At 40.8% G+C, this 17,609-nt stretch overlaps 1 protein-coding gene across 32 annotated transcripts in view; it reads right to left on the bottom strand.

The window, feature by feature from the left end:
- LOC112259973 (receptor-type tyrosine-protein phosphatase delta) overlaps positions 1-17,609 on the bottom strand; it is a 600,208-nt gene that overhangs the window by 104,613 nt on the left and 477,986 nt on the right. For all 32 annotated transcript variants that reach the window (XM_024434700.2, XM_042328371.1, XM_042328363.1 and 29 more), the window contains 2 exons: positions 9,591-9,736; positions 4,596-4,737 (listed from right to left, as the gene is read on the bottom strand). In XM_024434700.2, the coding sequence (XP_024290468.1) occupies positions 4,596-4,737; positions 9,591-9,736 (288 nt within the window). The remainder of the gene's footprint in view (positions 1-4,595; positions 4,738-9,590; positions 9,737-17,609) is intronic.

Raw genomic sequence — 17,609 nt, 5'->3', positions numbered from 1 at the left:
ACATACAGTACCAACAAACAAATCAGTTTTTAATGGACATTCTTATTGGTTTACGTGGGTGGAATTATATTATCTTCCTCTTCTCTTTACAGAAGCAAATGCACTTAATTCCTTCATGCACTTAGGCTGTGTTTACACAGGCAATTCTGATATTTTTCCACTATTGGTCTTCTGACCAATCAGATCAGATCGTTTGCCAATAATTGGGTAAAAGAACAGAATTAGGCTGCCTGTGTAAACTCAGCCTTAGTTTTCTGAGGAATTTTCTCATTCCGTATTATGGATATGCACTATTCAAACTATATTCTTCTTGAGTGTCTGAAGACTGCAAAGTGTAGAAAGTTACACTTATAGCCTGTAGACTATAAGCTATAGTCTACAGGCTTCTTCTGGCTATGGGTGAAAAGATAATCCTTTCCTACAACGTGGTCACTTTTACAGAGCGAGAGCACCCTGCACCACTCCTTTACAAACAGAAATAATGGATTTTGTTTAGGGCTTTTTTCCGTCACACTAGAGAGTCTTTCTATTTTCCACTCGTACTATCAAGTTGAGCACATCAGCACAACTCTGCATGCTTGTGAGAATGGCGAGAGAAATCGCTGTTCACAGTATAATGGGAATATATGGATACATTAACTTCCATAATCACGACTGAATCTGCAGCGAAGAAAGTTGACACAGCCATACCACGTGATAATAGCATACGATTGTGCGATTGTAAAATGAGGTATGTGCTTGTGTTTGGGTGCCTACATAGGAAGGCGATTATTTTAATTGAATTTCCCACTATTTAAACTATAGCTAATTGCAACAGCTGACATGTAATGGATATAGAATAGAATGATAAACTGATGGTTCTATCTCCATCTATAGAGTGTGGACACTTGGCTCACATATTGTCTAGTGCAATCAACTTGAACATTTTGAGGATCTATGTCTTATTATGTGTTATTATGTCCTGGGGGAATATGCAAAATGTCCTGCTGTATCAGAACACATGTTGTAAAATCAGATGGAAAACATCAAATGTTCAAATCCAATAGAGCCCCACATTGGAGGTGTCATAATACCCATAAAACCTAGTGGTCAAACACAATACACTTCACAAAATTGGCCATTTAAAGAAATGTAGACAATGTATTAATGACTACATTTAGCTAACATTAGATAATTAATCCAGAGATACTTATCTTTGCCTCGATTCAGCAGTCTCGTCCAGATCATCATGGCATTTGTCGTTCTTTATGATAGCCACATTAGCAGCTAATTGGCATTACATTTTGGGGGGGTAAACACAGGCAAATAAATTGATAAAAGTCACCTTGTCTTAGACAGATTTACACAGTTATCTAAACATCATGCCAGGGTAAACCTACATGAAACACAGCCCTTATTTTAAGTGTTTCTAAAATCCCTGATGGGAAAAATGAACGGTGGAAAAATGATTGGAACCCTTTCCCCGTTTGACCGATAGGTTTTATGGGTATTATGACTCATAAGGTGGTACTGTATGCTATATGTGGTATCAAAACTACACTATGACTCCTGTACCATTTTATCTGCTTCTCTTTAATCTTTTATCACCCTTCATCTCCTACCGTTTTCCAATTCCAATTTCAAATCAGACAACCTTAATTCAAACACCCATATCACATATGACTTAAGTCATCTCTGAGTTAATCAAAACAGAGGGAGAAAGAGATCCAAGGGGGGAAAAAAGTACAATATGCAAACTAGGGCCCTCATTCATTGGACAAGTAGATTTCGGGTACGAACATCATTATGCTAGCGGTTCGCCTTTCATGCAAATGACTTTCTCTCTTTAAGCCAGGAAAGTTCATTGCTAATAGCATTTCCCATCAAGTCCGTGGCTCATCCAAATGCTAATATCTCTGCCACTGGATCCTTCACCTCGCAGCCCTGATGCTTCATGACTGTGGCAATTACAACAATTTTACTTTTCCCCCCCTTTATGGAATTAGCCATTATCTCCTCCTGGAGCAAGCTACCAGAAACAGATGCTAACCAATCTCCTAGCACAGGCCACTAGAGCTCAAATGAACTAAATGAACAGTCACTTTATATGTATTACTTAGCAGTGTCTTCATCAGGTGATTAGTTTATGTATCTATTGCAGCCTTGTGTGGCTGCAGCATCTCGGCAAGAGGTATACAAGGTGGGATAGAGAATCTCTAAAGCTCCTAGCTACGCCGATAGATTCAACTCAGATTGGAATTTTTGGTGGTATCAAACACTAAATAAAGAACCTGGCGGAGGAATTTCCCAAATAAATATTGGCGTGCAAATACAGACATACTATATTCTCCAAGGGAGATACAGAACCATGTCAGCGATACGTAGAGTATTGTTGGTACAAGGCAGAAAGAAAATGGTATCTCTATGGCTTTCTGTGTTATGTATTATGCATTGAAATGTAACCTCGTAAAAGTACACTACCCTTACATGGTCCTCAAACTATACCCACCACCCTGCCCTCTAATGTAAAAGTTCACCCTTGTACCCCAGCTCAGTAGACTACATGAATAAGACATGAGGCCTCCAAAATAAGTTGCGTTGCAACTTTGACAATGTTTGAATTTGGCTGGTTGTGCTGGTTATAATACACATTCTAGAGAAAAGGCATAAAGCCCCCGAAAAATAACTATTTGGTGAATATTCTCATTCAGGTAGAAATTGGCAGGTCTGTTGAGGATTTGTGTGGATGGGATGTGAAAGTGTGTGTATGCCTGGGTCTCTGCATGAGTGAGTGAGAGACATACTCTCCTCTGTCTTGACCAGAGAGCATCACTTTATTGCAACACAGGAAGGGCTTTTTGCTGCGGCATATGCTGTTTCGCTCACCTTCAAACTGGTGATGGGATACAAGGAGGGGTAGGTATAGCTAGGGACAAAGTGGAATGGAATGGTAATATACATGCTAATGCCTTGGCATTGGAGCTGAGAGGCACAGGTTCAGTGAAGCAGATGCTGTGACACTCATTTCCTTCGCCAGTCTCTCTGTGTGTGTGTGTGTGTGTGTGTGTGCACGTTATTGTGTTTCTACACACATACATAAACACACATACATAAACACGAACACACACGTGAAGAGACATAGCGTTAACAGGGGAGAGATTGCATGAGAATCTGCCACCTTTCCTTTTCAAAGGGCCCTTGGGGACCGTGCCAGGGGCCTTTTGTTCATCTCGGTGGTGGTGATAAGGAAGAGAGGACAAGGCGCTTCAGAGAGAATATACAGAGCTGGCTCTTTTCTATAGGTGGGGAGCTGTTGTGTAATTGTGGAGGATAATGGAGCACACCTCATTCAGTGTCAAGGGATTTTAGAGCCAATTCTCCATTCAGAGCACAACAAGTCTCTGCTTTAGAGAGATAGGTCTACAAGTACAATGTATTTTTGAGTCCGGGGCCAGTAAGCATTTGCGTTTGAATAAGATGTGTGTAATCAAGATAAACATTTGCTTTTTATATGTATGGTATGTGGCAGTGGTTATGACTGCGGTATCAGCAGATAACTTTAGATTTGAGACCAATTTACAAAGTTACAACAAAATATAGGAATCTCGCCTCCTGAATGGCGCAGTGGTCTAAGGCACTGCATCGCAGTGTTAGCTGTGCCGCTGGAGATTCTGGGTTCAAGTCCAGGCTCTGTCGCAGCCGGCCGCGACCGGGAGGCTCGTGAGGCGGCACACAATTGGCCCAGTGTCGTCCGGGTTAGGCCGGCAGGGATATCCTTGTCTCATTGCGCACTAACGACTCCTGTGGCGGGCCGGGCGCAGTGCACGCTGACACAGTCGCCAGGTGTACAGTGTTTCCTCCGACACATTGGTGCGGCTGGCTTCCGGGTTGGATGGGCAGTGTGGCTTGGTTGGGTTGTGTTTCAGAGGACGCATGGCTCTCGTCCTTCGCCTCTCCCGAGTCTGTACGGGAGTTGCAGCAATGAGACAAGACTGTAACTACTACCAATTGGATACCATGAAATTAGGGAGAAAAAGGGTTGAACATTTTTTAATAAAATAAAATACAGGAATCTCACTTACTTAGGTTATGGTAAAACTATAAAAAAATCTAAAGTATGATATTTCATGAACAATATGATGAAATTAGCAACTAGTTTTAAACCTGATTCAAAGAGTCATACCTTTTTCTCCAGTTAAGTGAATATTAAAGCAAGAGCAGATAAGTAAAATGAAATCCGAATTGAATAGCACTCAGCATTCCATTAGAACACCAAGAGCCTGCAATGGAAAACTACTTTGCATAACTCAACCAGCATCTTAATTATTGTGTCAGGAAACTGTAAGAAATGTGTTAATTGGTTTAGAAAATCCATATTTGGCTAAGTCGCTAATGGAGTAAGACCAATTAAGTCAGTAAATTCAACATGAGTGGAATACTGTGGCAAAACCTGAGATTCAACTAAGTGTACAATAAAGTGTGAGAAAAAGAAAAGAAAGGGGACAGACAGACCAGACATAGAAACAAAGAAAGTCTCGCTTACCTGGTTAGTTGAAGAAACTGAGAGTTAAAGGAAGAGGAGTTAGCATTTTGGTTGTGGAGAAAGCAGCACCTACCACGTAAAACAGTGAGTCTCGTAGTAGCACTCAGCTCTCCAACAGTGTTGGAGGCAACACACTCGTATATGGCTTCGTCTCGGGGCGTACGCAAGGGCTGAATTCTCAACACTGAGCCAGAGCCGTCATCGAAATCAATCACCTGCAGGTGCGAGAAACAAGATATGTTAAAGGAGTTTTTTTGTTCACAATCAGTGACGGAAGTTTGCACAGTGCAATTCCAACCACTCCTGCAGAAAAGTATAAACACATTTGTCCTACAACACTGATGGTGCAAAACACACTGTGCTTCCCATCAGAAAACAATGGAAGCTGCTACTATACCCTAACATCAGCTCCTTATTTGAGCGAGTGTTTGGCTCTTTTCTCAATTGTCTATAAAGACCATCCATCCTTCACCTCCTCTCCTGAAAGATGTGTCCAGGTGAAAGCCAGCCTGAAGCAAGCTTCCACCAAATTGGTTTTCCCCTGTCATGTATTTTCAATTAAGAGCAGGTGAAGGGGGGAGACAAGGAGAGGATGGATTGTTTGAGGAAGAAATACCACATCTGTAGTATGTACAGTTGAAGTCGAAAGTTTACATACACCTTAGCCAATTACATTTAAACTTAGTTTTTCACAATTCCTGACATTTAATCCTCATAGAAATTCCCTGTCTTAGGTCAGTTCGGATCACCACTTCATATTAAGAATGTGAAATGTCAGAATAATAGAAGAGAGAATGATTTATTTCAGCTTTTATTTCTTTCATCACATTCCCAGTGGGTCAGAAGTTGACATACACTCCATTAGTATTTGGTAGCATTGCCTTTAAATCGCTACACTTGGGTCAAACTTTTCAGGTAGCCTTCCAATAGCTTCCCACAATAAGTTGGGTGAATTTTGGCCCATTCTTCGTGACAGAGCTGGTGTAACTGAGTCAGGTTTGTAGGCCTCCTTGCACGCACACCCTTTTTTAGTTCTGCCCATTCACATTTTCTATAGGATTGAGGTCAGAGCTTTGTGACGGCCACTCCAATACCTTGACTTTGTTGTCCTTAAGCCATTTTGCCACAACATTGGAAGCATGCTTGGGGTCATTGTCCATTTGGAAGACCTATTTGCGACCAAGCTTTAACTTCCTGACTGATGTCTTGAGATGTTGCTTCAATATATCCACAGACTTTTCCTGCCTCATAATGCCATCTATTTTGTGAAGTGCACCAGTCCCTGCTGCAGCAAAGCACCCCCACAACATGATGCTGCCACCCCGTGCTTCACGGTTGGGATGGTGATCTTCAGCTTGCAAGCCTCCCCCTTTTTCTTCCAAACATAACGATGGTCATTATGGCCATTTTTGTTTCATCAGACCAGAGGACATTTCTCCAAAAGTACGATATTTTTCCCGATTTTCAATTGAAAAGCCTAGTCTGGCTTTTTTTATGGCGGATTTGGAGCAGTAGCTTCTTCCTTGCTGAGCGGCCTTTCAGGTTATTTTGACATAGGACTCATTTTACCGTTTCCTCTAGCATCTTCACAAGGGCCTTTGCTGTTGTTCTGGAATTGATTTGCACTTTTCGCACCAAAGTACGTTCATCTCTAGGAGACAGAACTCGTCTCCTTCCTGAGCAGTATGACAGCTGTGTGGACCCATGGTGTTTATACTTGCATACTATTGTTTTTACAGATGCACGTGGTACCTTCAGGCGTTTGGAAATTGCTACTAAGGATGAACCAGCCTTGTGGAGGTCTACAATTTTTTTTCTGAGGTCTTGGCTGATTTATTTGGATTTTCCTATGATGTCAAGCAAAGAGGCACTACGTTTGAAGGTAGGCCTTGAAATACATCCACAGGTACACCTCCAATTGACTCAAATGATGTCAATTAGCCTATCAGAAGCTTCTAATGCCATGACATAATTTTCTGGAATTTTCCAAGCTGTTTATAGGCACAGTCAACTTAGTGTATGTAAACTTCTGACCCACTGTAATTGTGATACAGTGAATTATAAGTGAAATAATCTGTCTGTAAACAATTGTTGGAAAAGTGACTTGTGTCATGCACAAAGTAGACATCCTAACCAACTTGCCAAAACTATAGTTTGGGGAGTGGTTGAAAAACAAGTTTTAATGACTCCAACCTAAGTGTATTTAAACTTCCGACTTCAACTGTGGATAATAATGTCATCATTGTGACTATTGATCAAAGTTTTGCATGGCTAGTCATGGCCTTAGACTGTTGTTTGTGCTTATGATTGACTATCCATTGGTATAGTTATTACCAGATCAGTTGTGTTCAGAGAGCCATTATTAGTTATATGCATCTTATTATCTAGTGATGTACTGGAAGATTAAATATAATATACACCACATGGCCAAAAGTAAGTATATGGACACTTTCTTCCATTCAGCCACATGAGCATTAGTGAGGTAGGGCACTGATGTTGAGCGATTAAGCCTGGCTAGCAGTCACTTTTTCAAGTCATCCCAAAGGTGTTCGATGGGGTTGAGGTCAAGGCTCTTTGCAGGCCAGTCAAGTTCTTCCACACCGATCTCGACAAACCATTTCTGTATGGACCTCGCTTTGTGCACAGGGGCAATGTAATCAGGAAAGGGCAATCGCCAAACTTTTGCCACCAGAACCATAGAATCATCTAGAATGTCATTGTATGCTTTAGCGTAAATATTTACCTTCACTGGAACTTAGGGGCCTAGCCCGAAACATGAAAAACAGCCCCAGACCATTATTCCTCATCCACCAAACTTTACAGTTGGGACTGTGCATTCTGGGGGTAGCGTTCTCCTTGCATCCGTCAAACTCAGATTGCTCTGTCGTACTGCCAGATGGTAAAGCGTCCAAAGTTGGCGAGCTTTACACCACTCCGACGATTGGCATTGCACATTGTGATCTTAGGCTTGTGTACGGCTGCTTGGCTATGGAAACCCATTTCATGAAGCTCCTGATGGAAAGTTATTGTGCTGACGTTGCTTCCCAGACAGTTTGGAACTCGGTAGTGAGTGTTGCAACTGAGGACAGTCGATTTTTACGCTCTACACGCTTCAGCACTTGGCGGTCCTGTTCTGTGAGCTTGTGTGGCCAAACACTTCACAGCTGAGCCGTTGTTTCTCCTAGCCGTTTCCACTTCACAATAACAGCACTCACAGTTGACTGGGCAGCTCTAGCAGGGCAGAAATTTGACTAACTGACTTGTTGGAAAGGTGGCATCCTATGACGGTGCCATATTGAAATTCATTGAGCTCTTTAGAAAGGGCCATTCTACTGGTAATGTTTTTCTTTGGAGATTGCATGGCTGCGTGCTTGATTTTGTACACCTGTCAGCAATGGGTGTGGCTGAAACAGATGATTCTACTGATTTGAAGGGGTGTCCGCATCCTTTTGGCCATGTCGTGTAAATTCAAAGATGGCTCACAGCTCTCCGACATCAACTTTGGATCCAAAATATGAGCTGATCTTGTGTATCAATTATTGGGAAGATAATCAAAGAGGCCAACTAACTTTAAGAATGGGAAAGGGTCCATTGGCCAGAACGAATCGTTTGGACTTTTATGTCTGTTTTATATTGCATGTACATTTTGGTTCGCCCCACTCTTAAAGTTAACAAACTATTAAAAACATTGAAATACTTCAATGGGACAGAACAATAACAAACAATTAAATGTGGTTAGATAAACAGTGACGAACAATTGTTATCACCATGATGTGATAGTAGTACAAAAAGACATGACCAATTGTTTTGGACATACAACACGTAAAATGTTCACAAACGGGTGTTTTGTAGCTTTTACAGCTATCATTCCATGCTGTATACTCACTGTTTTTTAGAAAGCCCTGTATCATAACTCATTTTTAAGCATTTTTAGGTAGGTTTAAAAAAGAAGTTGACTGTTAAGAACCTCTGCATCATATACAGACACACAAGCACAAACACACACGCTGAAACGCCGGCCTCAACTCACTGGTACAGTTCAGAGCATATCATTTCATGTGTTAGTTGAACAAAACACCTTGACGGTTCAGTGGCCAAGCGACAAGGGCACATTCGGGCAATCATTGCAAGAGCGCGTGATGATGGTAAGTAAAAGTGCTCCCTTTCCCATTTCAAACTCAAAGAGAAAGAAAATTGGGTTGAGAAAGTCTCAGTGTTTTTGTAAAGGGAAATGGGCTTTGTTAGGGATGAGGAGCCGGCCGCGTGAGTGAATGGGGGAATAAGGGCGTGGCAAGCAAGCCTCGCAGCGGCGATGGGTGAGTTAGCGAGCTAGTGCATTAGCATTCAGTACGTGCAGCGGCACAAATGTGATGAACTCTGATAAGATTCGATTCCTGCCCGACCTGTGAGACGCCAAAGACTCTCCAAATCCAGATAACCCATTACTGCTGAGTAGTAGTATGGCAAGGAGAGAGGAAGGTGTTTGTTCATATCACACTATGATACACTCCGAAAGGGAATGACACAGAAATTTATAGAAATCTTATCAGTGTTCGAAGAAGATGTGTTATTTGTCATGGAGATTGAAGAGAAGGACAAATCAAAGCTTGCAGCCAAACAAAACAGGGAGGGGGACATGCATTTAGATAAAGATGCCACGAAGCAAAAGACCTTTGAACTACAGAGATACTTCTCACTCGTTTTGCATAAGCAGCTAAATGCAGCATGATGTTAATATAGGTATCTGGGTCACACCATTTCTTCCCCCTTTTCTTTTTTTCACTCCCCATCATTCTTTCTATATTTCTTTAATTACAAATATGTCCCAGATCGCTGTGTACTTGCTCATTAAATCTCATGCATGTTAGTTAGATGGCTGGGCCAGCATGATTATTAAAGCCTGCTCATGCGTGGTGGCAAAGGCGGGCGTGTGATTTGGGAGATCGGGGGGATGGATTATGTGTTAGGGGTTTGGAGAGGGACGGGAGGGGGGGATGGGGGTACCAAAATCACTGTTGAGCATTCCCGTTTTGTCGAGCATTTTACATCAGAACAATAGACCTAATACCTCAAATCTCTGGTTGCTGACTTTCTTCCCCTTCTTGTTCCAAACTATCTTGGGGCGTGGGTCTCCCGTTGCTTGGCAGATGAATGATGCCACGCCTCCTTGCACGCCCGTTTGGTCATTGGGGGTTCTCAAAAACTTTGGTGGTGCTGGAGAGAGAGGGAGGGAGAGAGAGAGAGAGGGGACATAAATAGTTATCGAAGGTGCTAATCGTTGCAGACAGCAAGCGATTTATCTTCCTTATGAACGCGCCAAGACCAGAAAGTCACAAAGTTGCAGATTTCAGCACTTGCATGTTATCGCTAAGAGGATTGTCTTTGGAGGTCAAGCCAGACTCCGTTTGGAGACTGCATTGCCTTCTCAATGTGAGTGGAAACATAAGATCTGGTACTTGTAAAATTATGCAATCAAGAGAAGTAGGAATATATACAGTACCAGTCAAAAGCTTGGACACACCTAATTATTCAAGGGTTTTTCTTAATTTCTTTACTATTTTCTACATTGTTGAATACTAGTGAAGACATCAAAACTATGAAATAACACAAATGGAATCATGTTGTACCCAAAAAAGTGTTATAGAAATCAAAATATATGTTATATTTGAGATTCTTGAAAGTAGCGACCCTTTGCCTTGATGACAGCTTTGCACACTCTTGGCATTCTCTCAACCAGCTTCATGAGGTAGTCACATGGAATGAATTTTAATGAACAGGTGTTAAAAGTAAATTTGTGGAATTTCTTTCCTTCTTAAATGTGTTTGAGCCTATCAGTTTTGCTATGACAAGGTATGGGTGTTATACAGAAGACAGCCCTATTTGGTAAATGACCATGTCCATATTATGGCAGGTGTTGTAAATCAAGTCATCAATTTAGAGTACAATACCGTATAGACACTTAATGTTAGAACCACCTCTGGAAGCGATTACAGCTGTGAGTCCTTCTGGTTAAGTCTCTAAGAGCATTCCACACCTGGACTGTGCAACATTTGCTCATGATTCTTTTCAAAATTCTTCAAGCTCTGTCAAATCGGTTGTTGATCATTGCTAGACAACTGTTTTCAGGTCTTGCCATAGATTTCCAAGCCGATTTAATTCAAAAGTCTAACTCAGCCCATGAGGAACATTCACTATCTTCTTGGTAAGCAAATCCAGTGTAGATTTTGCCTTGCGTTTTAGGTTATTATCCCACTGAAAGGTGGATTAATCTCCCAGTGTCTGGTGGAAAGCAGACTGAACCAGGTTTTCCTCTAGGATTTGGCCTGTGCTTAGATCCATTTGAAAAACTCCCCAGTCCTTAACAATTACAAGCATACCCATAAAATGATACTTGAAAATATGGAGAGTGGTACAGAGTAATGTCTTGTATTGGATTGAACATAACATTTTATATTCATGACAAAAAGTTAATTGCTTTGCCACATTCTTTGCAGTATTACTTTAGTGCCTTGTTGCAAACAGGATGCATGTTATGTACAGGCTTCCTTCTTTCACTCTGTCCATTAGGTTAGTATTGTGGAGTAACTACAATGTTGTTGATCCATCCTCAGATTTCTCCTGTCACAGGCATTAAACTATGTAACTTTTTAAAGTTACATACAGTTTTTAAAGTCACCATTGACCTCATGGTGAAATCCCTGAGCGATTTCCTTCCTCTCTGGCAACTGAGTTATGAAGGACGCCTGTATCTTTGTATTGTATCTGGGTGTATTGATACATCATCCAAAGTGTCAATAATAACAATAACTTTGCCATGCTCAAAGGGATATTCAATGTTTGTTTCTAAAAATAAGTTCACAGAGTAAGCCCTTTCAGCAGGACAATAACGTATAACGCAAGGCCAAATCTACACTTGAGTTTCTTACCAAGAAGACAGTGAATGCTCCTGACTGGCCGAGTTACAGTTTTGGCTTAAATCTGCTTGAAAATCTATGGCAAGACCTGAAAATAGTTGTCCACTTTGACATTACAGAGTATTCTGTGTATATCTTCGACAAAAATATGACAATTAAAACCATTTTAACCCCACTTTGTAACACAACAAAATGTGGAAAAAGTCAAGGGGTGTGGCACTACCTGACATACAGTGCCTTGCGAAAGTATTCGGCCCCCTTGAACTTTGCGACCTTTTGCCACAATTCAGGCTTCAAACATAAAGATATAAAACTGTATTTTTTTGTGAAGAATCAACAACAAGTGGGACACAATCATGAAGTGGAACGACATTTATTGGATATTTCAAACTTTTTTAACAAATCAAAAACTGAAAAATTGGGCGTGCAAAATTATTCAGCCCCCTTAAGTTAATACTTTGTAGCGCCACCTTTTGCTGTGATTACAGCTGTAAGTCGCTTGGGGTATGTCTCTATCAGTTTTGCACATCGAGAGACTGACATTTTTTCCCATTCCTCCTTGAAAAACAGCTCGAGCTCAGTGAGGTTGGATGAGGAGCATTTGTGAACAGCAGTTTTCAGTTCTTTCCACAGATTCTCGATTGGATTCAGGTCTGGACTTTGACTTGGCCATTCTAACACCTGGATATGTTTATTTTTGAACCATTCCATTGTAGATTTTGCTTTATGTTTTGGATCATTGTCTTGTTGGAAGACAAATCTCCGTCCCAGTCTCAGGTCTTTTGCAGACTCCATCAGGTTTTCTTCCAGAATGGTCCTGTATTTGGCTCCATCCATCTTCCCATCAATTTGAACCATCTTCCCTGTCCCTGCTGAAGAAAAGCAGGCCCAAACCATGATGCTGCCACCACCATGTTTGACAGTGGGGATGGTGTGTTCAGGGTGATGAGCTGTGTTGCTTTTACGCCAAACATAACGTTTTGCATTGTTGCCAAAAAGTTCAATTTTGGTTTCATCTGACCAGAGCACCTTCTTCCACATGTTTGGTGTGTCTCCCAGGTGGCTTGTGGCAAACTTTAAACAACACTTTTTATGGATATCTTTAAGAAATGGCTTTCTTCTTGCCACTCTTCCATAAAGGCCAGATTTGTGCAATATACGACTGATTGTTGTCCTATGGACAGAGTCTCCCACCTCAGCTGTAGATCTCTGCAGTTCATCCAGAGTGATCATGGACCTCTTGGCTGCATCTCTGATCAGTCTTCTCCTTGTATGAGCTGAAAGTTTAGAGGGACGGCCAGGTCTTGGTAGATTTGCAGTGGTCTGATACTCCTTCCATTTCAATATTATCGCTTTCACAGTGCTCCTTGGGATGTTTAAAGCTTGGGAAATCTTTTTGTATCCAAATCCGGCTTTAAACTTCTTCACAACAGTATCTCGGACCTGCCTGGTGTGTTCCTTGTTCTTCATGATGCTCTCTGCGCTTTTAACGGACCTCTGAGACTATCACAGAGCAGGTGCATTTATACGGAGACTCGATTACACACAGGTGGATTGTATTTATCATCATTAGTCATTTAGGTCAACATTGGATCATTCAGAGATCCTCACTGAACTTCTGGAGAGAGTTTGCTGCACTGAAAGTAAAGGGGCTGAATAATTTTGCACGCCCAATTTTTCAGTTTTTGATTTGTTAAAAAAAGTTTGAAATATCCAATAAATGTCATTCCACTTCATGATTGTGTCCCACTTGTTGTTGATTCTTCACAAAAAAATACAGTTTTATATCTTTATGTTTGAAGCCTGAAATGTGGCAAAAGGTCGCAAAGTTCAAGGGGGTCGAATACTTTCGCAAGGCACTGTATGTTGGATGACATGTCTGCTGAATGTTTGAACGATATATATATCCATTGTTTAGCTGGAAAGGAATGTTCGTCTCCAGTATATTTCACTGTGATATGTGGTTGTCTCACCTAGCTATCTTAAGATGAATGCACTAACTGTAAGTCATTATTATATATATATATATTCCTCCATATATATATATATATATATATATATATATATATATATATATATATACATGCCTGAGATACCAAAGACTCTCCAAATCCATATATATATATATATATATATATATATATATATATATATATATATATATATTATATATACACATGTCGACCTGTGAGACACCAAAGACTCTCCAAATCCATATATATATATACATGTCAGAAATGTATCATTTGTTGTTCTTGTACAGTTCTTTATTAAAGTGTCTTTTTTTCTTGTTACATTTGACTGTGTAAAACCTAGCAGTACTACATTTAGCAAAAAAACATGATTAATTGTCTCTGAAATGAAACCATCAAGTGATAGATTTTAAACAAATACATGTCTATCATTGACCAACCCCATGCCCATTAGATAGTGAAAAATCACACCAATCATTTTCATTTCTTTAAAAAATAAAAGCTAATTGACCAATATTTCTGAAAATTGATATCTAGTGTTTTGGAATGAAACTCTTTAAATTCATTTTTAAAGGTACTTTATGTTTGTTATTGGGGATAAGATTGGATAACAAGTTATTTATTTGTTGTCACATTACTTTGCTGGTGCTTCCTATAGTTGCACAATATTAGTAGTGAATCATGCCATTTAGCAATCATTGGCAAGAGAAACAGTTGCAAAGTTGTCTAAGCTACATATGTTTAGCCCACTCTACAAAATTGCACAGTAACTATTTTCCACTCTTGTTGTGTATGAACATGAGTTACTAGTATCCTCAACGTTAGTGACACAAAAGGTCACTGTGAGACGGTCATATTAAATATATATACAAATAATTCAACGCTCCTACCCACATCCGTCTAGGCAAGCTGTTTCATAACACACAGTGCATTAAGTGTATGTGCTGTTTTACGGGACATACATCTCGTGGCCCCTTGACCCCCATTTTGTCTCTAATGACCGAGCCCAACTTTTTCCAAACATTACAGAGAAACAGAAGGCAGGTAATGATTGATGCTCAACATGGGTCTTTGCAGCTGGCATGCTAACGTTAACGCTGAAATTGGACTGAGCTCGCCTCCCAAAAAAGAGAAGAGAAGCTCTAACCAGCTCTGCCCCCCAACTCAGAATGTTCCAGAACAGGTGTGGCCAAACATCCTTCTGGATAGCTATTGGCAAGGTACTAATGAGCATCTAGTGGTAGAAATAGGTATACTAGAACAATATTGGAACAAAAGGATGTACAGACAGTAGACTGTCCAGGAGGAGGGCTGGAAGAAGATTTTATAACCCTTGTTATAGAATAAAACAACTTTTGAATAACTATCCCACATAACAGCCATGACCACACAGACTTGTCTAACAGTGTGTGGAGAACATATTGCTATCTCACATTTTTTTATCCCTGGAAAACCACCCACTTGGCATTGGGGATTGTATCCCGCGTAAATGAGAACCGTTCTTGATAAGAGCTCTGGCAAGGATCTGATTGGCCATGCGAGGGTTTTCTAAGCCCTAATTGGTGCTCGCGATTCAGCACAACTAGTCAAGTGTAAAGGCAATAAGGGACAGAAATGTAAAACATGCAGGGGAGGACAGTGAGAATAGGAGATAGGAACAGTGTTTTCTTTGTCCGACCATGGCATGTGTGGACAGCCATGAGAAATTGACAGTTGATGGAATTTCACACTATATGATATTGTTTGTTTTACATTTCCATTGTCACAAGAGTCAGAGAAGTGTAGTTTTAAGAACTGTAAATCCCTACCTTTTTAACTTTGCTCATGATCAGCACCTCGTACCCATGTTATCTGGGGATATTGTTTAATTAAACATCTAATTCTACAAAATGAATCAGTTGATTTATTGTTGATCTGTCCAAGGAAACCCCTATTTTACAAGGAATAAATGTATTGGACATGTACACGCATGGCCCAATGGACACACAACACATTAGGGTTGGGAATTGCCAGGGACCTCATGATACGATTTGTTACAATACTTAGGATACAATTTGTATTGCGATTCTCCTGATTTTATATGTATTGGGATTTAATACTGTGATTTTATTGCAATTTGATGCTCCAAACATATTGCTCACTACATGTCTGCTGCAGAGAGAAGAGAGAGCATGAGAAAATTCAAAAGTTTGTTTTGATCAGTCATGGAAATAAAGTGCTGAAAACATATCGGCTCACTATTTAAAAAGAAGATGGAGAACTAAGCTATAGGATGAAAAATATCTGCGTTTTGGCGCATGTATAGCCGACTAGCGCTAGCTATCACTACCTAGCAAAAATATAACAAAAATCGAAATATATTTTTCACAAATATCTTTTTTTTACAAAGTATCGATATGACATCGTCCAAAATAATAAAGCGATATGTAACTGTATCAATTTTTTCCCCATCACTGCTACACATGAAAGCGATTGCACCATAAAGAAGAAGTCATCGCTCTCAGAAGTGGAGGTGAAATCCTAAGAGGATTAAAATGATAACATCATTATCATCATGATCATTGTTATGACCATTACACATGTTCATTTTTCATCTGTCCTCTTTTATGTAAAAATGCAACGTTAGGGTTTTAATAGCTTAAGTTCGCCAGTCAGCTGCTGAGACTATAGGATAGTCTACCAAGGCAGGCCGTGAGACATACCACCTCAGCCTGAGAAGCAAGATGGGATATGAGGTATGACTCCATCTGTCCCTGTGCCGAACAACTGTTTTCCTTTTATTTGATCACTTCAGTGGTCATTAGGGGCCACACAGCTGCAATAATACCAGGAGCGGCTGAATCACTTCTGCTGTGAGTGAGTGTGTGTGTGTGTGTGTGTGTGTGTGTGTGTGTGTGTGTGTGTGTGTGTGTGTGTGTGTGTGTGTGTGTGTGTGTGTGTGTGTGTGTGTGAGATCGTCAGCAGTACTGAAACTGAACAAATGAACCTGAAGGGTTTATAGAGAAGTGACATGAGACATGTTGCCTGCAATGAAAAGGGCACAACAACAACAGGCTGGCAGATGGCTCTCCATTGTCAAAGGCGACTAGGAAATCACCAAACACACACACACACACACACACACACACAGGTGTGCTGCCGGGTCTACAGCACACAATTTGTAAGTGACAGAAAAGATGGCGTAATATATGCGTTGTACAGTATCTTATTGTCTGCTGGGCTGGGGAATGGTTGCATCGTGGCGTCTGGCTGAACAGGGCTGGATGGGTAATTGATATGCTGTTGGGCTGTTTGCTCGGGGGGCCATCTATTACGTCTCAACGCCTCTCCCTGCGTGGGCTTTGATGGACTATGATGACACGAATGGGGATTCGCAATGGAGGTGAGAGGGAGGCGAATAGTCATCTCACAATGGGGAATGATTGAGGCGTGACATGGAAGAAATGGTGTTTTCACAGACAAGGGCGCCAGATATCATGATCAAACCCCTATTCAAGTCTGGCTGTGACGCACAACAGCTTTTTGTGGGGATTTGTTGACGGGGATATGTTGACGCAGGTATTGAGGAAGATCACCACAGATCTAGGATCAGATTACCCTAACCTTTACCATTGGGGAGTAAGGGGGGAGCAGAACATACTGTATCTGACTCAGTGTCAGATCCAGTGTCTTCTAACTACTTCTGTCACTTTTTAAACATGCTACGATCTGTTGTTATGCTCATTGAATGAAAAGGGAGATCTCAAGAGAGAGGCAGACGTTGATGCGGGAGTGCCTTTGCTACTGGCTATTGTCAAAATGTACATTTAGATGTAGAGAACAATAGAAACCAAAGGGATTTTTTTTTAACCTTTATTTAACTAGGCAAGTCAGTTAAGAACAAATTCTTATTTTCAATGACGGCCTAGGAACAGTGGGTTAACTGCCTGTTCAGGGGCAGAACGACAGATTTGTAACTTGTCAGCTCGAGAGTTTGAACTAGCAACCTTCAGGTTACTAGTCTAACACTCTAACCACTAGGCTACCCTGCCACCCCATAACTGTGCAATACGTAGAGACTGCACTGCATCTTAGTTTAGAAAGTATCCGTCAAGACGAGGGTGACATCAAATAGTGTGCTGTCATAAAATCTGTTACTAATGCCATTTGGGTGTCTAAAAAAAATCCCTACTTAAGAGCTTATGGCCAATGGGTACAACA

The sequence above is a fragment of the Oncorhynchus tshawytscha genome, linkage group LG10 (assembly GCF_018296145.1).
Source record: "Oncorhynchus tshawytscha isolate Ot180627B linkage group LG10, Otsh_v2.0, whole genome shotgun sequence".
NCBI classification, from domain to species: Eukaryota; Metazoa; Chordata; class Actinopteri; order Salmoniformes; family Salmonidae; genus Oncorhynchus; species Oncorhynchus tshawytscha.
This window is presented reverse-complemented; position numbering and strand designations above follow the sequence as displayed.